The 27,155-nt window shown below is 43.7% G+C and overlaps 1 protein-coding gene across 2 annotated transcripts in view; it reads right to left on the bottom strand.

Moving 5' to 3' along the window:
* ACVRL1 (activin A receptor like type 1) overlaps positions 1 to 26,723 on the bottom strand; it is a 48,697-nt gene extending 21,974 nt beyond the window's left edge. The window contains exons 1-8 of one of the 2 annotated variants that reach the window (XM_048491156.1): positions 26,342 to 26,723; positions 15,797 to 15,995; positions 12,427 to 12,494; positions 10,536 to 10,757; positions 8,806 to 9,023; positions 7,152 to 7,251; positions 5,453 to 5,599; positions 1,774 to 2,049 (exon numbers count right to left, since the gene is read on the bottom strand). In XM_048491156.1, the coding sequence (XP_048347113.1) occupies positions 1,774 to 2,049; positions 5,453 to 5,599; positions 7,152 to 7,251; positions 8,806 to 9,023; positions 10,536 to 10,757; positions 12,427 to 12,487 (1,024 nt within the window). In that variant the 5' untranslated portion in view covers positions 12,488 to 12,494; positions 15,797 to 15,995; positions 26,342 to 26,723. The remainder of the gene's footprint in view (positions 1 to 1,773; positions 2,050 to 5,452; positions 5,600 to 7,151; positions 7,252 to 8,805; positions 9,024 to 10,535; positions 10,758 to 12,426; positions 12,495 to 15,796; positions 15,996 to 26,341) is intronic. The other variant, XM_048491157.1, reaches the window with a different exon arrangement.
* Between the last annotated feature and the right edge of the window lie 432 nt (positions 26,724 to 27,155).

The following is a 27,155-nucleotide window of genomic DNA, read 5'->3' as shown; positions in this document are numbered from 1 at the left end:
GAACCACGTCAACCTAACCCCACTTCCCTTGATCTCTCAACCAGCAAATCAGCAGGATTTGTACTTTTTTTGGGGGGGGGGAGGAATCGTCTTCATAGGAGATCTGCTAGTAGCAGTATGGCTATGCCAAAAGCTTTGTTACCTTTTTTATATACTAGGCAGGGCTGGGGTGGAGTTATGCTCAATAGCCAGTATCCTGTTGCTTCCACTAAGCTAGGGTGAAGCTTTCTGCCAATTTAAAGAGACTTTTTCCAGTTTTAGTGTCTCTTCCAGATAAGGAGGAGGAGAAGAAAAAAAAAGAGGAGGAGTAGTAGTTTGGATTTATACCCCCCTTTCTTTCTTATAGGAGACTCAAAAGGGGTTACAATCGCCTTTCCCTTCCCCGCCCCCCACAACAAACACCCTGTGAGGTGGGTGGGGCTGAGAGAGCTCCACAGAGCTGTGACTAGCCCAAGGTCACCCAGCTGGCATGTGTTGGAGTGCACAGGCTAATCTGGTTCCCCAGATAAGCTCCATAGCTCAAGTGGCAGAGTGGGGAACCAAACCCGGTTCTCCAGATTAGAGTGCACCTGCTCTTAACCACTATGCCACTGCTGCACCTATTGTCCACTGTCTCCTTGAGATGACTCAGATGGGTCTTGCTCTCACAGGATCCAAATCCAAATCCAAAACCTTTATTAGGCATAAAACCGGTGTGTGTCATGAATTCCAAATACAGTAAAAAGATCATTATTACACAACTTGCAGTACACAGAGTAAAAATATAGCAACAGCTTCAGAGATTTCAGCTTTAGAGTTATTTAGAAGCTTAGCCATTTTTACCTTATCAGAAAGAAGCATAAATCCTGTTGGTAGTATAGTTCTCAAATCAATTCTCATGTTGTTATATTTTGAACAGTGAAGCAGAATATGAGAAAGTGAATCAGTTGTATCAGGACAGAATGACAGCAACGCTCATTTTGTGGGATATTAGAGAAGCGACCTTGGAGATGTACTGACGGAAAAGAGTTACACCTTGCTCTAGTCATGACCCATCTGCAATTATAATTAACAAGATGTTCCAGGTATATAGCAGGGCTAGATTGCTGAGGGATCCATTCTTCTCCATTGTGTAAGGCTGACCAGGGTTTTGCCTTCCTCTGCAGCATACAACTTGGCTTGTTGGAATACATTACATAAAGCTAAAATGACACAAGGATTTCAAAATACTACCTGTGCTCTTTTCCTGATATAGGTATGAAGATAGTCTTATGATGTCACAATCAAAGGGAGCCTCACTGTAAGCTCCTAAAACAGAGTTCCACTCTACTAAACCCAATGATTTCAAAAGAACTTATAGGGTGTAACTGCTTAGAGCTGAATTGAGGTCCTACCCAGATACGACGCCATCCTTGTGGCCCCCAGAAGGATGCCACTGCCATTTTAAAGTCATTTTAAAATACCCACAGTGAGGTGGTGCTCTTCTCCTCCTTCCCACCTTCTCAAGTTCCCAAATGGTCTCACCTTACCCAGAGCTTGGTACTTGAAAAGGCACGGGGTGGTGGTGTTAGAAGAGATAACACAGCTGTGTGGCTCCTTACGGTGGCATTTTAAAATGACTTTTCCATGGTGTATGCATCTTCAAGGTGGCCTCAAGGACAGCACCACATCTAGTTTGGCCCTAAGAGTACGGAATGCTCCAGACATTCTCCCCTAGAAAACACCTTTCACACATCCTTGCTGAGGATTTCAGACCTGCCAGCAGGGCTCGGTTAGCAACCAAAGTCCACTCACCCAGGTCAGCAATGCAGCACTGTATATTTTTCTTGACCAGGATGTTTCTGCTCTTCAGGTCACGATGAGCGATAGCTGGCTTGCCCTGCGTGCCAAAGATCTCCACGTGTAGATGAACAAGTCCACAGATAATAGAGGAGGCCAAGCGCAGGCAGGTCTCCACATCCAGAATGGTGCACTGCAGGTAGTCATAAAGGGAGCCGTGCTCGTGGTAATGAGTGATCAGCCACAGCTGTGTGCTCGAGTTCCTTGAAGTCATGTCAGAAGCAATGAACCCTATGGGTAGGGAAGGAGGGCAGAGCTCAGGAGTAGTCCATACACAGGGGTATAACTTCAGAAAGCAGTACACTATAGTCGTCTACGTTGAAAATGACTGAAATGTCTCTGAAATAATCCAGCACTCTCTTGCCACCATTTTACTTTGATATAAAGACTTGGACCGGTAGTCCATCCAGACCAGCACTGGGGCCTTGATTGTAAATGGCTCTGCAGGGTTGCAGGCCAAACCCCTAATATCTTACATATGTACACACTGTGCCATAATCTTTCCCCAGTGTGTGGACAACCTTTTTCCTCTCTATTCCTTTCAAATTATCATAAAAAGAAGATGAAGCAGATCTGCTGAGAGAGGTGCAACATGGTTCACCGTTGGGCTTTCCTGACCCTTTACTAACTTGAAATGCTGCCACTCCACCATAGAAAACCTGAAAGCTCTTAAGAACATAAGAACGAGCCTGCTGGATCAGACCAGAGTCCATCTAGTCCAGCACTCTGATACTCGCAGTGACCCACCAGGTGCCTTTGGGAGCTCACATGCAGGATGTGAAAGCAATGGCCTTCTGCTGCTGCTGCTCCTGAGCACCTGGTCTGCTAAGGCATTTGCAATCTCAGATCAAGGAGGATCAAGATTGGTAACCATAGACCAACTTCTCCACCATAAATCTGCCCAAGCCCCTTTTAAAGCTATCCAGGTTAGTGGCCATCACCACCTCCTGTGGCAACACATTCCAAACTTGAGTCTAATGGTCCCCTTCTAGTCTTTCTTTTCTGACCCTGTGGCTTTCCTTAGCAGTGTTTACATAGTTTGCCAGGGTTACAACAACTAGTTATACTCTGTCTCACAAAAATATGTTAGTAGACTGTATATTCCTCTGCCACAGAATTCAACATGCTGGACCTTCTTTGTTGTAGAATGCTCTGCCTGGGTCCTAGTGCCTACCTAGCCCTGCTCCCCCACATATTTGTTTATTTATTGGATTTTTATTCCACCCTATCCCCGCAGGGCTCAGGGCAGGTCACAATATAAAATCAATTACATACTCACTAAAATCACTTCAATAGAAGTATCAATCCAATATTAAAACAATTAAAACAATGTAATTTAAACAATAAAACAACATTCAGTACGAAATGATTGATTTGAAAGTTTGATGACAGTCGTTCAATGAACTATAAATGATCTTGCATCAAAGTACCACGTTCAATAATGCACAAAATAACAGTTTTGACAAAGACAGAAAAAAGGATTGATAATTCTCATATTCGCTCAGGACTATATTCTAATGCAGACGCATACAATTTTCTCTGCATCTGTACCTCAATTGACTATATTAACATCTTTACCTGAGACAGAGTAAGGTCAAGATATTTTTAAAAGCTGATTGACCCCGACTAATTTCATAGCAGATTAAAGAAAAATTCAGAAGTACTTGCAAAAAACTGATGTTGGCAGGTGTTATCTTAGAAGACGTACCTCCCCCCTCTCTCATACAGCATGGCATTTCTTTGCTAAGATGGTGCCTATCTCAACTCATACAGCATAATTATATCAACTGCTCCGGTTACCACTTTAATTCTGGGTGAAGTATTTAAAAGTTTGGGACCTACAAACCTGAAGATCCACCTGTCCCCAGTATGAGCTCTAACAGACTGCACGGTCTTCTCATCAAGGCCTCCCTAAGGCCCCTTCCACACATGTAGAATAATGCACTTTCAATCCACTTTCACAATTGTTTGAAAGTGGATTTTTGCTATTCCGCACAGTAAAAATCCAGCTGCAAAGTGGATTGAAAGTGGATTGAAAGTGGATTATTCTGCATGTGCAGAAGGGACCTTTGAGAGGTATCGTCAGCGACTAGTAGGGCCAGAACAGCCTTAGTGGCAGCTGCATCCTTGAGGAATGACTTGCCAAGCGATGTGAGGACTGCCTCCCTCTTTGCAGTTCAGAAAACAACGTCATTCGGAAGCAGTTTGGGTTGAATTTGATTGTTCTTTTATTTTTATTGGATATCATGATTTTAATTCAATTGAGAACGTATTAACTGAACTTTAGCTGTCTGATGTTAGATTTATACAGACTCACGGGGTGGCTGATCTAATTATTCTTTTTGATCCTCCTCCCCTTGCTATTTCCATGTACCTAGTGATTCCTTGAGTGGCCTTCTCTGCCTTCCTTGGCCAGGCAACCCCCTGCACAGAAGCCCATCACCAGGGTGATGATGAGAAGGGAAGATGTAAGCTATCTGTCCCCAGCACTGCTATCGCTCCGAGTTAGGAGAGCGCTGCTTTGTGTGGAAAAGGCAGGAGTCAGGTTCCTTCCCACTCTCTCCATTGGAGGGTTTTGAAGAAATGGTAGATATGGGAGGGTTGAGGAAGAAGTGGGAGAAAAGCAAGAATAGGTGAAACTACAAAAGAAGTAATTCAGCTAGGATCGACGCATGTCAGGTCAGTTCCAAGAACAAAAGCCAGCTTCCATAGCACTTGCTGCTGTCCCCTTGACATAAGAGTAAGGAAAAGAGAATTGTTATTGGCTGCCACCATTCTAGTATGGGTCTAACTCAGGAGGGTCCAGAGTACCTTCCCTGCCCCGATTGCTTGTTCTCCAACAGGATATACCTTCTAGGTGACCAAATGAAGCATGAGGACCCAGGTAGAATAAGAAATTTTTTGGTAAAGATGTCTGATAACAATAATCCAAGCCACATATAGTATGAGATCAGTAAAGGCCAGTAAACAAACTAATAAACACCCTAACACAACTATCTTTACTGTCCTGTCCCCAGCTGTCTCCTGGTACCAGGCCAACTCACCCCTTCCTGGATGAGGGATCCTTCCATCTTCAGCAGACTCTTCCCAGCCCTGCTCCCTAGGAGCAAACCATCCTCCCTTTGGGCAAGTCCTTTTATTCCTTCTTCGCAGGCATCACTCCTCCACCCCAACTGGTCCTACTTCCCTCCAAATCCTCTTTTACATATCACAAAGCCTAGAGCATAGGTGTCAAACTCATGGCTCTCCAGATGTTATGGACTACAGTTCCCATCGTCCTCTGCCAGCATCATGCTGGCAGGGGATGATGGGAACTGTAGTCCATAACATCTGGAGGGCCGCGAGTTTGACACCTGTGGCCTAGAGGATGCCTAGGAAATGTGGGTCTGCTAGCTACTTTAATATAGGCCTCCCTAGGGCCTGTAGGCCACACTCACCCTAGGCCTAGGATCACGACACCCCTTCTTGTTGTCATTGCATCAGGCTTCTAGTTGGAAATATTAAGGGAGTTGTGAAGTATAGGGATATATTTGTGGTAAATAAGTGTGAGAACCTGAGGCCCTATGCAGGGACAGTCAGGGCAGCGATATCTGTGAGCCAATGTTCCTAGAAGGAAGGTATCATTTCTGCTCACCTAAGATGTTGTCATGCCTCAGCAGCACTGTGTTGTAGATCTCTGTCTCACGGAACCACGACTGTTCATCCCGGGAAGAGAAGATTTTGACAGCCACATTCTCTCCATGCCAAGAACCACGCCATACCTCCCCGTAGCGCCCTTTGCCTGTTTGGGGCACAAGTGACACACTAGATTTTTCTAAATCGCACAATATTTATTTACGTAAGATAGGCCAGGCTAGCCTAATCACATCAGATCTCAGAAGCTAAGCAGGGTTGACCTGGGCAAGTATTTCGATGGGAGACCTCCAAGGAGTTCCAGGGTTGTAACATGGAGGCAGGCAATGGCAAACCACCTCTGAACTGCTTTTGCCTTGAAAACCCCATCAGCAGTTGCCAATAGTTACATGTGACTTGATGGGAAAAATATATTTCTATCCTGTCTTTCCACTAAAAAAGTCAATCTCTTTCTGGAGTTTTGTAAGTAGAATACAATCGTACAATCATATACTTAAAGCATGTCAGTATATATTCCAGTGATAGCACAGGCATGGACTGTGCAGAGGTGTAGCTCCAATGGAGCGGGAGGGGGGCGACGCACCGGGCACACACCCCAGTAGTGGTGTGGCAAGGACGTTCTGGGGGCATGGTGGGGGCATGGCATGGCGGGACTGGGGTGTTCCAGGGCGGGGGCAGAGGATGCACCGGTGCACTGGGTGTTTTTCTCCCTTACTACGCCTCTGGGACTGCGGCATAATAGATGAATGGTCCACTTCTGCCTGAGTGAATGATGGAAGGCCATCCTGGACTTTTCCTCTAATGAAACCGCCCAGCTCTCAAAAATTGCAAAAAGTAAGGAATCTTTGCCTTCTGGTAAGAGGTGGTGTGAAATGACTGAACTCCTTGAAGGCCTTCCAACCTAATATGTATGCAAAACTGGCAGCTGTTGCTTGTGACCAACTATTCAGACAGTTCACTCGCCATCAGGAGAAATCACCCATGGGGTGAAGAAAAGAAAAGGCCACCAAAAGCTTCAGTCAGGTTAATTTCCTTTATCTGGCTCTAGCAAAAGATATTATGGACAGAGCTGAAATTACGGGTTAAGCCAGATCAGTCAAGGCCAAGCCAGATCAGTCAAGGCACCAATGTCCCCCTCTGCCTCCCATGATGGCTTAAGATGGCTCAGATTGAGTCACATGATTAACAGGCTGACGAAATAATCTTTAGCTGGACTGCATCACTTCAGACGGTGGAAGGGGAAAGGTTGAATTCTCCCCACATGCAAATATTCTCTGCGCATGCACAGTGTGAGCAGTCTTCCAGAAACAGGCACATATCATTGGTCTGCTCAGCCAGCTTCTAATGGGTAATACCGGAGCGAAGGTTTCAAACTCTGAAGTCTGTCAGAGAGCTAAAAAGAAGGACATTAAAAGAGGCCTGCTGGATCGGACCAGTGGTCCAGCTAGTCCAGTACCCTAAATTGCACAGTGTCCTGGAAGGCGAGCGAACAGGGAATATTGTCCAGGGCTTTCCTCTGATCTGCCTCCTACCACTAGTATGAAGAGATTTGTTGCCACTGGAAAGTGAAGGTTCCCTTTACAAATAGCCACTGGCTGACCTGTCCCCTATGAATCTATGTAACCCTGTCTTACATTATCACCTGTCAGATTTTAGACAAATCTGCCTCTGTCCAAGACACACATTGGATTTTGCCTTACCTACACATTCAACCAGAGTAATCTGCCGAGCAACCGTTCTTTGGACAAGGAAGGGAAGTCCAGAGCCACTGCCAGTGGTGCAGTCATCATTCATCCAGCCCTGGAGACAAAATGGGAAAAGTGGTAAAACTATGGAGAACAGAAAGTGAGGTAGAGATCATAACATGGCTGAAATGAACCTGCTGGGAGTGCAATCCTATCTTAGCTGCATGAGATAGGAGAGTTGCTAAATCCATTAGCCTATAACATAAAATTCTGTCTTTCATTCACTGATAACAATTCCAAAAACTTCAAAAATAATTCAACTGGCAAGCTCAAAGTTTAGTTTGGCTATAAAACCTCTAGATTAGGTTTTATTTCGGAAATGTTACTTTTGACAGTACCTGTTGTACACCTGCCTTGATTAATATGGTAAATCCATTTCCTTGGCAAAACTCCAAATTAAGATGGAGGAACTTTAAGCCCAATGTAATTTTTATACCATTGCACATATTTGGGTATAAGGGAGAAGACATGAGAGAGAGAGAGAGAGAGAGAGAGAGAGAGAGAGAGAGAGAGAGAGAGAGAGATTAGAACAGTGTGGGAGGGGGTTTGTTTTTGTTTTGCTTTGATTTTTGCTGTCACAACTCCCTTGGGAAAGATCTTACGACCCACACCTCCCATGAATCTGTCCTAAACTTTAGGCAGGGTGAGTTTGCATTTTTGTGTCCAGTGTGTAACAGACTTCTCTCTGTGATACACCTCTGAAGATGCCAGCCACAGATGCAGGCGAAATGTCAGGAACAAGATCTACCAGACCACGGCCACACAGCCTGGAAAACAACCAGTTGAATCTGGCCATGAAAGCCTTCAACAATACTGTTCTCTGTTTGCTTTGGCCCTTTCTCACTGTTTTTTCCCCACCTGACTCTCCCACTCTCTCAAAACAAAATCCTTTCACAGCCTCTCTCAAGGGTCAACCTTTCAACTCACTCTTTCATCCCCTTTTTTGTACAACTTACCTCTCATTTAAAGAAACACCCACAACATTTTAAACCATTACAGTAAGAGACGCTACAAGTGTCCCATTATGTTTTCCTTTTTTGTGAGCTTGTGCAGTAAGATTATTACTGTGTGGAACAGGATGCATGGGTTCTAGCCCTACTGCCAACCCCTTTTTCTGTCTGATAATCATGTTGCCAACTAGACCCCAAAAGTCTTCAGTCTTTGTGGACTGAAAAAGTTCAGTCTTGTGGGTGGTTCATTCTCATCTTCCTGGGGCAAGACCCAGTTCCCACACCCTCTAGTCCACCTTGCAGAGATCCTCCCTACAGAGCTACCCAGAAGCTCACCGTTTTTCTTTCAGCTTGGCTGTTGCATCTGCCTGCTTGGCCAAGTGGCTCCCTTCCCTTCAGAAAGGGTGGTTCCCTTTGCATAAGCATTGCTCCCAAGTGGGAGCAGCAATGACACACAGAATCACCACTATGTGGAAAGATTTCCCCAAAACCTGGAGCTGTTGACTAGTCTGTTGGTAGTATCTTCCTGCTTTCTTTTTTAAGGACTTTTAGGAAGTCAGAGACCCATTAAAACACACACACACACACACCAAAATATAGTAGAGTTTGTGGTCTCAGGTGAAATTCCATTCCAGAAGGTATTGCTGACACCTACTTACTTCCAAGGTACTGTCACCAGTCACAGATGCCTTTAATATGGAGTCCTCCATGTCCCTCCATTCATCTGACTCTAGAAGGATTTGTCTCCGGCGACTCTGGACCACTTTCCATACAAACAGCCCAATCAATAAACCAAGGATCAAAGTGCCAAACAGTGGAACCAGAATAAGCAGGAGAAGTTTCTGATGGGATTGGGCATTTTCTGACAGTTCTTTCTCTGATTAAAGGAAAAGAAAAGAAAGACATTTGGTTAGTGCTGTTTCCTGATGAACAATGTATCCTCACAGGTGCTGTGCTACATCTTTTGCTTGTATTAATTCATATAGCCCTTTTCAACTGTAAGCTTAGGATGGCTGATAAATGGCATACAGTGATATTGTTGCTCCACTGTTCCCAGGAGGTTCTTCATCAACACTGTGAGCTCAGTGTTTCACTTTAAGGATTCTGGTTACTTGAAAGAGATCCCTGAGAGCCAACTTGCACTTCCTGGTTGAAGATAACGTACATCTATGCTGGGACAGGCCTTTCTTTTTCTCCCAAGAGGGAGCTGGAAGGCAGGGCAGGAATGGAAAGGTGTGGCTTTGAACATGGCCAGTACAACAATGCTATGGGCACGTCAGCTGAGCAACATGAGCATTTCTTTCATTCACCTATGATCAAAGGCATAGCAAGGGGGAAAAGCACTCGGTGCACTGGTGCATCCCCTGCCCTGTCCTGGAATGCCCTGCCCCCTACACACACCCACAGGGCCAAGCGCCTGGTGCATCACGCCCCCTGTCCCCTTGGAGCTACGCCTCTGCCTATGATTTTGTTCGCCAGCTTCATGCAGGGCTTCTATGCTAATACTGGTAATAAAAACATAAATAACCAGGACTATGTTGCCAGAATTGGACTGTCGTTATGATTATCTTATGAATGTTCTCTGGTGTCTTACTGCTGTCTACACGGCTACTAATCCAGGAAGTTACTATGTAGGAACAAGCTTGTGTGGTTTCCCAATTGCTGGTGCAACTCTGCTGATACAGCACAGTGGCAATGAGGTTTCCCCATGGCAGGTTTCAGTTTCCCAACCCTAGATTCTCAGCAGTAGCCATCTGCCCTCAGCTGGTCTACTGGGGCTTTTCAATTTAAAAAAGAAATCAGCAGTTTCATATCATTATACTGATACAGTGTTATAAGAGGAAGGGTAACAGATTCTGTGAATTTCCCGTTTCAGTTTTCCAAACAATCACAAGTCATCATTGGTGAGGGAGCAAGCTTGTTTTCTGCTGCTCCAGAGACTAGGACCAGGAGTAATGGGTTCAAGGTGAAGGGAAAGAGTTTCCACCTCAGCACCAGGGAAAACTTCCTGACAGTAAGGGCTGTTCGACAGTGGAATGCACTATCTCAGAGTGTGGTGGAGTCTCCTCCTTTGGAGGTTTTCAAAGAGAGGCTGGATAGCCATCTGTCAGAAATACTTTGTTTATGTGTTCCTGCATTGCTGGGGGTTGGACTTGATGGCCCTTGGGGTCTCTTCCAACTCTAAGATTCTATGATAACTGGGTTCCTATAACAAAAAGCTTAAGAACTGCTGTGGCCTTCAGTTTTGCCCAAGCAGGTGTGGAAGAGGTAAGTGCACTGCAATGCCTCATTCTTGTTTAGGGATCTTTTGTGTACAAGAAACCACAAGAAACATCATCTTCTTTCTCCTTCCTTGGCATGACCCTTGCATCAGAAGGTGCAAAAGTACCTGCCAGCTGGACATCGAGATTCATGTTGCACATTTTGGACAAGCAGCATATTGTGCCATAGTTCTCTGTGATGTCGCCTAGACAATTCAGAGACCTGGGGTCTATGCATCCTTTCCTGGTGATGAGGACACCTTCCTCCAGATGTTTGCTTACAAAACATGCCTCTCCTGAGCAAGTGTTGTATGCACACCCTTGATTCTCACAAATGCAGGACAGCGTACCTGGAGATGATAGAAAGGAGAAGAGGTTGTTTCACAGAACTTTTATGTATTTGTTTGTTTGTTTGTTTATTCGATTATATAGGCTGCCTCATCCCCAAAGGGCTCTAGGTGGCTCACAACAACCCAAACAACCACATAACAATTCAATTAATCCAATAGGATATATAAACCATCTAAAAACAATAATACATTAAATTAAAATTCAATGCAGCAAATAACACCATCACAACAATGTGATCTACCCCTCACTCCCTCCCCTACCCTTGCATGCCACCCCTCCCTCCCTTCCCCTCTCCCTCCCTCTACTAGGGTGGGTGGGCAAGGTCCAGATGCTGGGCCCCCTCCCCTCTTCTTCCCTCCCTTGCATGCCACCCCTCACTTCCTCCCCTCCCCTTGCATGTCACCCCTCTATGCTAATCTTGCTGAGCGGCATCTCTCCTTTAAGGCCAGTCTCAATCTCCATCCACACTGTAGGCTTGTATCTGGAGACCCAGAGCTGCTAGGATTGTCTTTAGCCCCACTGATTAGTTCTGAGGCAGAAGCTTATGTGAGTTCAGACTTTACCTTTTGGTCGCTAGCTGCCCACCCAACCCCACTGAACTAGGCCACAGTCAAGATATTTCTCAGTGTTTGGGCTTAAATGTATTCGTATTGTTTCATTATTACTGTTGTTCACTGCCCTGAGCCCTGTGGGGAAGGGTGGTTTATACGTCGAATAATAAATATAAATAAATAAATAAATGTATGGAGGGAGGGAGGGAGGGAGGGAGGGAGGCAGCCTCTGCTCTTCCACAGCAAAAAGGGAAGGGGCCTCAAGGAGTGGGCCCTCAGACCCCTGTTAAAGAAGTTTTGATAAAGTCAGATTCCAGTCAGTGAGAGACTGTCTGAGAATCCAATGTATTCTCCCTTCTGCTCCCTAGAGAAGTGGTGGTGAACCTATGGTACTCCAGATGTTCATGGACTACAATTCCCATCAGCTGATGGGAATTGTAGTCCATGAACATCTGGAGTGCCATAGGTTCGCCACCACGGCCCTAGAGGAAAGGCAGGAAATAAATGTGATTCAGATATATAGGCCATTTATGCACTTGAATATAGGGCATTTATGCTGTTGAAACATGACCTTTTTTCTCCCTTCGCAGGGACACTGAAGGAGATTCCAATACATTATGGTTTCCTTGGGCTTTTTTTCTTACTAGAGCATTTGAAAGCTTGCACACTGTTTTGTGTCACTTTGATTGGTCCCAACACATTTTTGTTGGTTTTTGTTTCTGTATTAGAATATTTTAAATCAGGATGTCATTTTTCCTTCTGCGATCATGCCTCCTTGTTTTACATGTGCCCTATGCATATGTTAAACAACCCAAGTCCTTTTCTACCACTATGGCTTGCTGTTTTCCATGTTGCTTCTTGTTGGCATGTGTACTTTTTAAGTTGTGATGACTGTTGACGGCTTGTTTGCCTTTCTCCAAAGGAACTCAGAACAGCATACATGGTTCTCCCCTCCCCATGAAACTGGACCCATTACTCCAGCTGTGAATTAATGCTCTGTAATGCATCAGTGTACATAGTGATTGCACACAGTGCTTTGTCAATGCATCCCCAAATGGCACTATTCTAGAAGCATTCCTCTACAACTCCTGCACAGTCAACTCCAGTTGTTTCTTACCAGTAGTTCTTGGGATGCTCAGCATAGCCAAGAAAAGACCCAAGATAGGCCCTGGCAACATTTTTTCTCTGTAAAAACAAAACAGTTCGTTAATAATAAAGATTGCAACATTCCCTTTTCATACTCACATTATCACAGTATTTGTTAACCCAAAGTGGTGGGAGTCTCTCCCCTTTTAGAACCGAGAATTAGAGAAAGCAGATTCTTTCTTGGCATAGCAAAAGGTTGGGCAAGCTTGAGATCTTGTTTGCCTATTGTTCTACGAAAGTCAGCTTTTGCAAGAAACTCTTCAGGAGAGCAAATAAAGTTTAACAATTTTAGTTAGGGACAATGGGGGCACACAAGTACAAATTAGTCAAGGCAGCGGAACACACACACACAGTCCTAAGATATAAGCAGTTGTGAGGGGATAGATCTGGAATAGATGAAGGAATCAGGGAAATAAGGGTCACCTGATCTTGGAGCAGAATGGTCCAACAAACAGAACTGAGTGACCGACACTTAACTCTGGAAGAACACGTTGTGTAACAATATCACAGACACTGGGAGAGGGTGTTTCTTTTAGGGAAAAAGGAACCCTCGGGGTTATGCAAAGTGACCCTTAATCTCCCAGGACAAAGAAGAGTTCTGCCTTTCTGGGGAAAGTCAAGAGACAGACATCAACCTTCATGTTTGGGTTGTTAATGGGTTGAGGCATCAGCTTGATGTTCTAAGTTTGGGAGTGCTTGCTAGGAGGGGAGGTAGCTGATGAAATTACATCTAAAGAACAATGGCAATGCAAATGAGGTGGTTGTTAAAGGTATTAGTCAGAGAAAGAAGCATTAGGTTAATACAATACTGAGTAGGCAATCTCCACTCAAGGGCTGGAGATGGGAACTTTCTCCAGGGCAGGGTCACTGTGCTCTGTTAATCCTGTCAGGAAGGGTGTGAGATGGGTGCTTTTCATGGCAAAGGTGGATGAGGGCAAGGTTTTACTGACCGTATGTCCTTATGGGTTCACTGAGCCATTGCAGAGAATGGACTCCCCATTTTGCCACTGCGCTGCTAGGCACCCCAAGGGTTGGCAGAGATGGGTAGAGACACAGCTGTCTTTAAAACAGGGTTCCACAAACCTACCACCATGGGTCGGTCTGGTAACATATTTGTCTTGCCAAAATGCATTGTGCACACAGTGTTTATTAAACACACACAGAAAGGGAAATATACATAGTAGGGATGCCATAGAAGTCTGACAAGGAGGCGAGACTGATTTCACTAAAACTCTGTTGTTAGGGTCATCAGCAGGATTTCTCAGCAAATCAACTATTTGCAAAAGATCAAGGGCCTCTGATGTGTGTCTTTCCTTGTAGCATGTTCTTTCCACCATCCTAACCCAAGCTCTGCTACCATTTTTTTCTGACTTGGGTCAAAGGGTGGGTCAAAGGCCTAATGTCCTTTCCCATGTGACACATACATGATTTGGTGGCGTGTCCAGATTTTTGACTCGGATGGCATGGAAAAGTGACAAAAATGTTGGCTTACTTTTAAGCTACAACCCTACAGATAACATAAGTAAAACTAAATAAAGTGGGAAAGCACCCACTTTAATTTAATTTTTTTAAATTTTAATTTAATTATTCAATTTATACATCATTCTTCCCCAACGAGAGGGGCTCACAGCAGTACCCAATAATATATACAATTAAAGTTATATAATTAAACATAAAGTTTTAAAACTGCAATACCCACAATATGCTGCCTTTCCTTTTTTTAACCCTGACAAATATAAAACCAATAACCCTGATAACAAATATAAAACCAATAAAGAACATAAAACATAAAAAGAACATAAACGACATAAAAAGAGGAAAGGCCGATTAGATGGACTACCACTGCTGTCCTCAGCCATGGGCCTGATGGAACAACTTTGCTTTACAGACTCTACAGAACTGTGATAGGTTCTATAGGACCCTGGTGTTGTCAGACAGAGTGTTCCACCAGGCCAGGGATGGAGCTGAAAAGTTTCTAGTCCTGGTCGTGGACAGCCAGACAACTTTCAGGCCAGAGATCTCCTGCAGGTTGTTATGAGTGGAGTGTGATGCACTCTGGGGGTATATTGGGAGAGGCAGTCCTGCAGATACGCTGGTCTCAGACTGAATGCTGAATGCACATCAAATTTCTGCAGAGCACTTGGCTCTTAAAGTCTCACTGACTGCTCACATCACTAAGGGGCTTTCCCCACTGACAGAGTTGAACTGGTTTCTACCTAGGTTCGCCTCAGTGAATCCCCACTGCCACCGAGCTCAACATTGTTTTGTCTCAGTTCCTCCCCCCCTCAGAACTGTGACATCCTTGTCGCAGTTATGAACTACACTTTTCTGCCAGAACAAGGTCGACACCACTTTGAAGTGGGGAAGCATCGAAACGACACCTCATCCATTCAACCAATCACGAGCCGCTTTTGTGGCATGCGCAGAACGGGAGAGTCGTGGCGGGTAGAAAGCGTATGTAACTGTAAACTGTAAAAACTGTAAAAAAAAAAAGAACACTCCCGTTTCCCTGTAACACAAGCGCCAATCACGATCAAGGAGCAAAACAGGCACCATGATGATCCCACACACTTAGCTCAGTTCCAGAGGGCCAACTAATTTGCTGTGGGGACAGCCTGATATTGCCCTCCACTGAACGGAACCAAGTCGACCTTAGCTCCCTTCTGTAGTGGGGAAAGCCTCTATGAGACCCAAGACCAGGCAACCTGGATGGTTATAGTTTCTTTCTGTAACAAAGGAACTTGCTGGTAACCCATTTCCTACAGCACCTGGTTAGCAGACAAACAACAGCACAGGAAAAGAGGGTTTTGAAGGGCAGCTGCTTTATGTTCACTCCACATGCTAACTCCTATTACAGCTAACTCCTTTCTACAGAGGGTGCACTGGAAAGTGTAGTAAATGTGGCTCTGATATAGAAGGAAGTGCTCTGAACTTGTCTGCAACCGATGTTGAATGTTAGGTATTGCATTTTAGCTTTTTTCCCCCTTCAAATGTAAGAGATGGGTTTCTAATCTTGGTTTTTGATAGGATGAGTCACTAAAGTTGGCTCTGTGCTATTACTGTGAGGATGGATCCTCTCTTGTGCTACACTGCTCGGCTTTGTTCCAAGATACTCTAACTCCATAAACTGAGGCCAGCTGTTGATTTCTGAAACTAAATCCAGGGGGAGGGAAAGTTGTAGCAGGCTTATCAATGACATTTTTTTTAATGCTCTCTTCACAGGAATCCAAAAATGTTCGAGCTGGTCCTCTAATAAGATGAGGTTTTGGGGGGGCTTGTTTCTTCATTTCTCTGTGAAAATAGAAATGTGAAGCTAACTCACTATAGAGTCTTTATCTCACCTGTTTGCCTTTCAATTCCTGCAACTTCCCCCTTTTTAATTGTACAAGTTTTGGGCCTTGTGAGTCCAAGATTATTTTGTTCTGCAGCGTCCACAGATTCCTAGCACAAACAAGCCAAGCCCCGGTTTCCTGCTATTCAAGAATTCCAGCATGTAGCCAGGGTGTTGCAGCCGGGACAGGAATCAAGATTGTTTAGATTCTGTTGATGGAGGGAAATAGAAACATGCAAACACAGAGAGTTACAAGCCTGCAAATATCTATCAGACCAAGACAAAAACAGCACGGCTCCAGCCATACGGCCGCCTCGCAGGGCCACGAACTCCCCCCAAGCAGCTTGCTTTTGTTGTTGATCGTGGAGGGGAAACAGAGGCTACAAATAACATTGGCCCCACAGATAGGGAGATCAGATGAAGATGTAATGCTGGCCCCCTGAAAATTAGATGCCGGCATCAAGAGTAAAAGCTCTCCCTTTCCTCCAGCACAAATTCCACCCTTCCTTCCCTTGACAGCCAATGTTACATCTGCACTGATGCTAACCATGGTCAATATTAACCAAGGTTCCCTTCATAACCAACATTTGATGCAAAGTATAAAGTAGGTTTGTAAACCTTGAGAAAGACAGCATCTGGTTCTCATTAAGGTAGAGTAATGCTAAATCACAATTAAGGTTGATAAATCGAGGGAGGAAGAATTTGCGCTGAAAGAGAAAGGGATTAGGTATTCTCAGAGCTGGTTTCTGATCTGCAAATTAACATTACAGTTGTACCAGTCATATTTAGGATAACCTGCGATATAGTCTGCCTGACTGTCCTTCACATTTCACACAGTTTGTATGAATTTAGAGTTGAGGGGACCCCTGCCTTTGTGAATGCCCTTGTTAATGGATTTCACTATCAGCATGGAGCTACCCACTTCATAATCAGATAGACTGCAATATTTTCTTGTCTACATGAGAAAGATGGTTTACAAAAGGCATCCTGTGAGCACCAGATTTTATGATGGAATTCATTCAATATATTTAGAGTTGCCAAGAGGACTGCAAAAATGCTGTTCCTTTAACAGAAGCGTAATGTGTGGAAATGGGGAATTGAGGCTCTCATGGTATGGAAGTAAATAACATTCCATTAAAAAAACTCCTGTCAACTCACATTTGACTTATGGCGCCCCCTAAAAGGGTTTTCAGGGCAAAAATAAATAAATTTCAGAGGTGGTTTGCCACTGCCCACCTCCACATCAGGACTCTGCTATTCCTTAGAGGTCTCCCATTCAAATATTTACCAGGATCAGCCCTGCTGAGCTTCTGAAATCTGACAAGATTGATCAGGCCAACTTAGGCTCTTCAGGTAAGGATAAACGTCCTATTTGCCCAAGTTAAAGGGGCAGGACCTCCCCCTCCCCCCCCAGGTTGTTGGCAACTCTGCCAACCGGAAACTGTAAATATATATTTTATTCAACTTTTCATCAAAATGTTAAAGCAGTCTCCCAATATGAAAATGACATATATACAACAGTTAAGTAAAATATTATCCATTACCAAAAGAACCAGCATAAATAACCAATGTTCAGCCAAAAGGTTTTGCCTTTCATGATGTCTACTTACAGTTAAACTTACAGTGTCATGTTATATCTATTTGAAGACATATAAATTTTTATCATTAACACCTGTAACCATCCACAGACAGTACAGCACATAATGCCATTGAACATAGTGGAACTTAGGTATGAGTAGACACATCTAAAACTGTGGTGTTATGGATCAGGTCTACTCGGAAATAAACCCCAATGTGTTCATTAGGACTTACTGGCAGGAAATGTGCACTGGACTCTGGTCAGCTTTGTTCAGAACCATCCAAGTTAACCATGTTCGCAATCAACAGGCTATCCACTAGTGGCTAGAGTTCTTCAACTTGGAGGTAAAGATCCAGGAGCCAGCATTATGCCATCGTACTTTTCCCTACTAACCTTATAGGAAGATTCTATTACCTGCCCTCAGTAGAAGAACCTAGCACAGTGGTCTTCAAGCTTTCTATGCCTGGAACCCCCTTTGAACATTCAGGTGGCAGCATGGACCCACTGTGCTACAACTTTCTGTCACATGGCACTGTGCTACAACTTTCTGTCACATGGCACCAGAGTCATATGACAGGATGAATGGAAACCACACCTATGAGCTCAAGTGGGTTGAAGGCTACTGACCTAGCTGAAAATGTGATGTTGCTCTGGAAGCCTTGGTAATGGAAACTAATGGAAACTGCTCACTTGTACCCAAAGAACAACTCAGACATGCAGTTCGGTATGGAGAAGGCAATGGGAAAGATGCATTAGAACAGAATAGACCACATTTCCCCCACAAACTGTAATAATAATATTTATCTAGCTCTTCAGAATGAAATTGCTTTGGAAGGTTAGTATGTTGCACTCCCTCCCACTCTGTTTCTTGGTTCTGTTTCTTGCTCTTGGCTAGCTATGGGCCTCCCTCTGCTCCAGCTGTTTCCCAGACTTCCTAGACTCCCCTGCCCATTGCAGAGTTAACCTGTGACCTCCTCATTTCACAACCAGCCAGAGTTCCAATTCTCAGAGATGCTGTCTGCGTCTAAGTCTCTGAGGGATATACCAAAGAGGCGCCTCATGTCTACTGCTTTCCATATTCTCTTGGGAAGAGACTTAGAAATTATGAAGTCAGGTCATCCTATAAATCTGTTCCAAAAATGAGGGAAACATTGGGCTGTCTCTTCTCATACAGTGAACAGTAAGAAGGAAACTGGTATTCTGCTCTCTGTCAAGACAAGACGATGGATAAAATTCACAAGGATGAAGCTGGGAACAAAACCAGTAGATATTTGCTGGGGTGGAAGCTGTGGCTCAGCGGCAGAGCATCTGCTCAGCATATGTAAGGTCCCAGGTTCAATCCCCGGTTAAAAGGACCAGGGGCGTTTCCCCACTCACAAAGATCCCCCCTATGCTGTGCTCCTGGGTGTCCCCACGACCCCCCGCTCTGCGCGGGGTCATCAAAAGGCGCCGTTTTCTCCAGCGCCAGGGATGCCGTGCACTGAGGGGGCGCGACAGTGGCAGCGGCGGGGCGGCTTCGCTGTCGCTGCCCCTGTCGTGGGGAGTGCAGGGGGACCCCGCACTACTTGAGGAGAGTAGCGCAGGGCTTAAGGTAAGTGGGGAAAGGCCCCAGGTTGTAAAGATCTCTGCTTGAGACCCTGGAGAGCTGCTGCCAGTCTCAGTAGAAATACTGGCCTTGATTGTCTAAAGTATCAGAAAGCTTTATGTGTTCAAGACACTTTTTCAAGTAATACGTTGTCCATGGAACTCATTGCCACAGAACATTCCAAGGAAAGAACAGTCACTGTTAGAGATGCCAATGTCATCATTGTATGTACAGTGGAACCTTGGTTTTCGTCGCCTTCGGATTTCGTTGGATTCGGTTTTCACCGATTCTTTTGGCGAAAATCTTACCTCGGTTTTCGTTGTGTGCTTCACTTTTCGTCGATTTTCGCCAGTGCGCGTGCGCTAAAATTGCAGTGAAAACTGGTGATCCTCTACTGCTCCATTGCTTGTCAATGGGAGCCTCAGTTTTCGTCGGTTTTGGTTTTCACCAAGGTTCCCTAGACGAATTGACGACAAAAACTGAGGTTCCACTGTATACACTTACATACCCTCCAACGGTCTGTTCACTCATAACAACACTTATGTTCTGATCCCCATCTGATCCCCATCCCTGATAAATATTTGTCCAGATTTTTGCCTTTGAAGAAAGCCTTATTAAATTTTCAACGTGAGTTGCTGGAGATGTCATTCATCAGAGTTCATGTTTCTTTTTAGAAGGTCACATGGCATGATTGGGAGGTATGTATAACACAAAAAGCTTGCTGAAGCTCAGCAGGTTGGAGTCTGGTTAGTTTCTCAATGAGAGACCCTCCAGGTCTCTCATTGCTTCAAGTTTCATGATGGAAGAAAAGAAGGACACATATCTAACAATGCTCATTACCATGAAGGCGCTACACAGTCTACACGTCACCTGCTGACAAGGCTCATTTTGAGCTATTAATAATGATAGACTGTATGCTTTCTTAGACTAATTTGAACCTAAAGCTGACGGCGGCTCTGAGAGGCGGTTGGCGTACGAAACATTTGCAGGAATGCCAGAGACAGAAAGGGATGCGTAGCGTACCACAATTGGTGGAACGTGGCAGAATAGGAGGAACTTCCGGGTCTTTGCTACGGCCACTTATTCCTGTTTCATCTATGAAATGTTGAACGATTTAAAACAAACTACCACCATGGCATCACTGCAACTGTTCCATTATTCATCCACCCAGGTAGCCCATTCATTTATGTTGTACGAATAGAATTTGAAATCCTAAGGAAGGGCTTCCTAGCTGTTTTTAATCCTGTAGAAAAACCCTTTTAACCCTTTTGGAGTTTTGAGGCAGGATGATGGATGCCACTACAAAATGACTGCCACAGGAACTACAGCCAGGTTCAAAATGGTTGCAACGGGATGAAGCCAAGAATGCATATATATATGCAAGAAGGTGGGTGGGGAATTAAACACACAGATACTCATACAGGAAGATCAGAGGGGGATTATACAGAAGAATACAATCAGTGCGGGAAATAGAGGGTTAAAAATATGTAAAAAGAAGGCAAAATGGGGAAAGGGATGATCTGGTTCTTCCAAAGTTGATCCAAGTGATCTGTTTACAGGATCCTGGATCCTTGAGCAATGGGGAGGATCCAAGTGAAAAACCCAGTTCTTTTTATGACAGCAGCCAGTCACCAGTTCCCCGTTTACAATGGTCTTATTAGGGTTGCCAGCCTAGTAACCACAAATAGTGGGAGATCTGGAGGGTTGGAAGACTAAAAAATACATCACACACATCACAGCCCCCCTTTTGTGCCCTGCAATGAAATCCTAGTTATGCATCAAAGTCAATGGGGTTAGAAAGGTGTCACTGCTAATGTTTGCACTGTCAGCCTTTTAAGCTAAAATGGGCTTTAAGTACAGAATGGTATTGCTTTCTGGATAAGCAGTTGTTAGCAACATTTGACATATGCTGATGTGGCTACCTGATAGCCTCAAAGGCACCAAAGTCATGTCTCATAAATATTTTGGCCCTAGAAGTTTGCAATGATAAATGTGGTTTAGGGACAGTTGTGAGCTGCCCACATATTGAAGGAATCAACTAACTGCTTCACCGCAAGCTGACTTCTAAATCATTTCACTTAATTTTTTTTGCTTACTCTTAGAGAAAAAAACTGCCAAGCTGTTGTACTTCCTATATTTTAGGACTGATGTAGCAGGGCAATGAAGAGCTTCAGTTGGGAGTTCCTTAGTTCAGTTCTCAAACATGCATTTACTGTAAATCCTCAGGCAAGCCAATTGCTCAGCCTCCCCAACCATCACCCCATCCATAAGAGGTAAAATGGTGAGTGTGTCCATTTATCCAGGCCTTCCCTGTTGGGTTATTGGAACAATCAGTGTGAATGATGAACGTTAAGGTCTCTGAACCTTTAGAGAAGTGCTACATAAAAGCTGTGGTTTTAAAACCTCGAACTTGTTTGCTGGTTCCGCTTTTTAATGCCCACTCATGACTTGATTCTTTTTCTAATTTTTTCCCCCCGAGCGTGTGACTTTCATGGCAATTTTTGGCCTTGTTTCAAGATAAGGCACCAGATAAGTTTCCACAGCTACAGTCCTCCCGCCACTTACAATTGAGTATACTCAGTGACTGGAAGAGAATGAGGTGAACATGTGTGCTAGATTTACAATCAAGAGAATGTCTACCACTTATCATCACAAAGGGTGAAAATTCTAGGTCACATTTTAAAAGTTATTTGTTTTTTAATCTTTCTATCCTCAAGGTGATACATCACAGCATAAGCCAGAAACCAGTGTCCCATAATTCTCATGTGGAACTCCCTGCTACAATGTTTGTTGATCACCATTACCTTAGATGGCTTTTAAAAGGTATTAGACTAAACCTTGTAGGACAGATCCACATTACTGAACCTTGAAAACCAAGAGCAGAAAGAGGGCTGCTCCCTTCATGCCCTTACAGCACACACATAAGCTTTGTAGATCTTTTTTTTAAAAAAAATCTCTTTTAATTATTTTTTCATTTAGGAATACATATTAATTGGCAGACAATCTGACTTAAAGTGGTTCCAGTAATAACAGAATATGATCTGCCACATGATTTTAATGTGCGGTGGCGATTTTTTAGGTAGTGATTTTACAAAGATTCTGGTACATAAAACCACGGTACCAAATACATACGTATACACGCTCACCCGCACACCTGCATGGATACAAAATAATAATAGAAGTTAAATAAATACTCTTAAGCTTCATACGGATAACAATAGGATTCTAATATTGAAGGTCCAGGAATGTATGAATTCGCCTAATAAAAGGATCCCATCGCTCATAAAAAGGATCAAGAGCATTTTATTGTAGTATTAAAGTTAATCGGTTTGTCCACTGTTCTGCATAATCTTCAGACCTTTAACAACCATTCGTCATAGAATGGCAATTCTTGTGATATTGAAATATCTGGCTATCACTACTCTTGCTGCTGTCGTTAAATAATAAAGAAGTGTTTTGAGTCTTTGTAGAATAACATCATTAGAGTCCCAGATCGATAGAAGGTATAGGTCAGGTCGTTTCTCAAACTTGTAATTTAATATGGATTCTATGATGTTGTGTGTTGTGTCCCAAAATTGTATGATTTTAGAGCAAGTCCACCAACAGTGGAAGAAGGTGCCATCTCTTTCCGCACACTTCCAACAGAGAGGTGAACAGTGTTGGTACATCTTAGCTAATCGTGAGGGAGTTAGATACCACATTATTTTCTTTGATCTCAGTAGAAAGTGTCAATTTGATGTTATTTCTCCAGAGTTTTTCCCAGGTCTCCATTTGTATGGTTTTACTGAGATTCCTTGCCCAGAGTATCGTATTATCCTTCACTAAATTCGACTCTGTCTTAAATTCTAAAAGTAGGTTGTATATTTTCCTGATAGCCATCTTATTTGGTGATTCATATATAAGGTCCTAAGTCGTTTCTCTTTCTAGATCTGATACGTGATCTGGTTCGTGATCTGGTCCATCAATGTTCTTCTTATATTCCCCTGTCTTTACCCACAGTTGTTGCTGTTAATAAGTGGCCTGCTCAGATGCATAAGAACTTCAGTGGTTTTTTTCAACAGACATTTCTATTGCAGAATCAAGTAATACAAAGGGATATAGTGTACTGCAATTGGAGCAATATAGAATAGGAGGGCCTCAGGCTCTTTGCTATAGCCCTGTCCCTGTTTCATCTGTGAAATGCTGAACATTTGAAACAAACTACTATATGCCATTAAAGGTTGAATTGAATTGAATTGAACTACCACCATGGCATCACTGCAACTGTTACATTATTCACCCACCCAGACACTTTTTAAAGTGCTCAAGGGATACTTCTGGCTTTCCCCCACCACAATTTTCATTAGCTAAAATGGCTTCAGGGAGGGCATAAATGTATTCATCCTTGGAGCTTTACTTGGAGTATTCAACTTGTCAAAAAACCCTGGAATGTGTAGTTTTGTTCTGATGAACGGCAAATGTCTCTTATGTTGCAACGGCAAATGTCTCTTATGTTGCAAGAATGAGAAACACATTTTTGCGCTAGTACATATTATGATTAAAGTTCTGAAATAGATAGTTTTATAATCTGACAACATAAGAAAACTCAGTACTTCAAAAACAGCAGACTGAGGCTCCAGGCTATGCACACTTACTTGCAGACAAGCACCACTGAGCATAACCGACTTACTTTTGAGTAGACACACTGAGGATTTGCTGTAAGTATGCTAGTTTCACCATTGGCCTAAAGTTTTTATTTTGGGGATCCAGTGCAAAGACTCTTGAGAGTTGTTCAATAAGATATTTCCAGTGGGGAGAGCAACATGACTTTTATGTACAACAAAACACTCAGGATAGTTTCCTTATATTAACTGACGAGCCACCGTTGTTCAGCCTTTAGCACTTGCATGGATGTTTGGCATCAGAAAGTTGTATGATCAAGTAGTGGTTGTTAGGGTTGCAACTGGATGACTTCAATTTTTGCTTTGTGTTCCTAGCATGCTAAGTGTATAATAGGTTGCTAGCCACACTCTGTGCCCATCAAAGTCAGCAAAGCATTATATATAAATTACAAGATGCAGATTAAGAACCCTTAGGTTCATGATCTGAGAGAACCATCTCCAGTTTGGTGTTTGTTTTTTTAGCAACCAGCCTGATGAAATGTTCTGGGGAACTCAAAATCTTGTATATTGTGTTGTGTTATTTTTGTTAGGGTAATACAGTGCTTTTGTTTTTGGAGTCTAATGGTTTTCAAATTGTGCCTGGGGAATCCAGGGGCTCATCAGAAGCTCACTTATCCTCAGTGAGAAGAGCAGTAACTGCAGACAAATCTCCTTGACAGACATATTTCTTATCCTGGTGATTTTTCTCTGCAATGTGCGCATCCTCAGAGGAGTAGTTTTTAGAGCAATTCTTTTGAAGAGAATGAGGGGAAAGTGAAGCAGTAGAATTCTGAAGCAGTAGATCAGAGGTTTTCAACTTATAGCTTATGATTCCCAGATTAGCTGCAGAATTCTACCTATAGAGCCATTGATTATGATGATTTAAAACACCTTCCTCCTGGGAAGGAGTAAAACAAATTTAACATTGAGGCTACCAAATATTTTTTACTACTGCTGCAACTACATGCTTGGCAGGTTTTCAGTGGGGCAGGGGAAATCATTTGAAGTGGAGTAGTGAGAAGATGGTGGTGAGATGCTGGGCTGTACAATAATCAGGGGTGTTAGTTACACCACAGTTGGGGACAGTGCAGCCATACTGCCTCCAAAAAGGCCTGCTGTGGCCAGCAAGCTGACAGAACGCTCCTCCTACCCCATGGAACTACACTAGGCTGAAAGGGCTCAGGAAGCCATTCAAAAGCTACTTACCGCATGGAACCCATAAAACCTTGTGCCGGAGAATGCACTGGTGATAAAGCAGCACTGGCACTTCGCTGGTGAGCAGCCATGCAGCTCCCCATGATCAGCGTTAGTGCTTCTGTGGTGGCATACATGCCCCTTGCGTTGGCACAAGTGGCATTTACACTGATGCCAGAATCATGCTGCTTCCTGAGGGGTTTCACCCTCCACCTCAGGATTGCACTCCCTTGGCCACTGTTTTTTAACTGCAGCTATGATCATGAATCCAGAATCCACACTTGGGCAAAACTGTCTGAAAGAAGTTAGAAGCAGACTGGGGAGGAAAGCAACATGGAAAAGTATAAGTATTTCCTTTCCATTCACTACTTTTCTGCCACATCACCCTCCTCCTTGCCATTTTGCAAATGTTCAGCAGAGTAGGATTCCCAGCCCATTTTGTTTTGGCGAATAGATAACACATACGTATCTCAGACACAGCTGTTTAAGGAGATAGTTAAAATGCCACATAAAGATTCCCTGTGAAAAGCAAAGAAAATGACAGTCCAACACACAACCTTATGCATTGTATCCTCCAAAGTGTGGCTGTAAACTTTTGTCAAAGTACTGCTCCTTTTATCATGCCCTCCTGTATCAGTCTAATAACAATGGTGGGTTCTTTCGTCAGTTATCCGAAAAGCCTTGACAGTAAATGACACAGTATGAACATTCTCTCCTGTCTGCAATATACAAGAGTAGGAAACATTCTACAGTAAAGAATTTTCATCATCCAAGTTTCAGGGCCAATTTACAAGTCTGTGGAAATGTCATGAGGAAAACAGGGGATGTGGGTTATGGGGCAGGTCCTTGGGTCTGTGGTCGAGCACTCAGTCTGTAGCTGGATTCGGCAAGTAGGCACTTCCCATAAAACATTGGTTTGTTACAGACATGCCTAAATCGAATCAGCGGGCAGAGTAATAATCACTACATAGTAATCTCCTTCAACTATACAGCGCTGAGCTGTCCTTAATAGAGGTCTGTCAACCATCCATAGGACCCCATTTCCCACTGGAGGAATCATTTATTGAAACCATACTGGCAGATTTTTAAAGTGTTAAAAATTTTCCATAATGGGAAACGGTGGCCTTGTTTTCCCGTAGCTTGTTTTTAATGGCTTTAAAACATATATACTATGGTTTTCGCTTGTAAACTGCCTCGAGCCTCTGTTAATAAATTCCACATTTTTCTTGAAGAACTTATTTTGCTTCTGCAACCTTAAAACTGAAACCCCCACTGAACTGATATTGTCAAAGAAACGGCTATTTAGCAGGAGATGATCCAGTCTGTGAAGAGTGCTCGGGGAACAGACCTGAAAAAATATCCAAGATGCTAATTGCTAAGAATTTGACGCTAGTACCTAGGAATTTTCTCCATTATTGCTATAAAGAGCTGAAGATTTCATGCCTGCTTCCAGGAATCTGAAATATTTTTCCAGCTTGCCTGAGAGACTCCCCCTTCTTTCATCCCCTCCACCCTAACAAGAAAGGTTGAAGGAAAGAAACACCAATTCCTACTTACCCAGGAGACTTCGCAGGTGAAACAGCACACAGCCTGGCCAAATCCAGTATCCAGTATCCTGCTTTTAGCAGGCCTTGGCTAACACTGTCCTGGATAAGAAATGTTCCTCAGTACCAAAGTTTGAAGTACTGTTCAGAGAGATCTGTTTATAGACTGAACAGCACACAGAAGACCAGCTTGAAATGGATTCATGGGTCTCCTTTGTGACTTTAGTGCAAACTTCCTTCAGTTTTTCCAGCTTAATGGGAACAGTGTCTTCTCATTTTGTCGGCGTTCAGCTCTGGTGAAGTCTGTCAGAGAGGCCAATGAATTGAAAGGGGGGGGGATCCTCTTTCCAGCCCCCCTCTGCTCTTTTCCCCTCACCCGAAAGCAGAGGTTTGGCAAGCGGTGAATGCGGGAGAAGTTAAAAATGTTTCTTATTACTGCCTCTTCCTGCCTGGCTTTTCTCCACCACTCCCAGCTAATAAAGCATTTCCTATTGCGGAGCACAGATCTACACACACACACACAAACCCTTTCTTCCTCCAAAACATATTGGGGCCCTGCACAATCGTTCTTTACAATCTCTTGTTGGTTCAGAAGCAGTGAAACAATGCCTCATGACTCACCTTATTAGATTCTCATCCTCCTTCCTTTTGCTTTTTTCTTATCTAAATACAGAGAGGGCCATTAGTGTTGCCAGCCAGACCAGGCAGAATTTTCCTGGACCAAACAGTCAGATCAGCTTAGGGTTACCAACTCTGGGTTTTCAAATTCCTGGTGGGTGCATCCTGAGGAGAAGGGTATTTGGAGAGGAGAGGAGGCTCAGCAAAGA

The sequence above is a fragment of the Sphaerodactylus townsendi genome, linkage group LG03, assembly GCF_021028975.2.
Source record: "Sphaerodactylus townsendi isolate TG3544 linkage group LG03, MPM_Stown_v2.3, whole genome shotgun sequence".
Classification (NCBI taxonomy): domain Eukaryota; kingdom Metazoa; phylum Chordata; class Lepidosauria; order Squamata; family Sphaerodactylidae; genus Sphaerodactylus; species Sphaerodactylus townsendi.
This window is presented reverse-complemented; position numbering and strand designations above follow the sequence as displayed.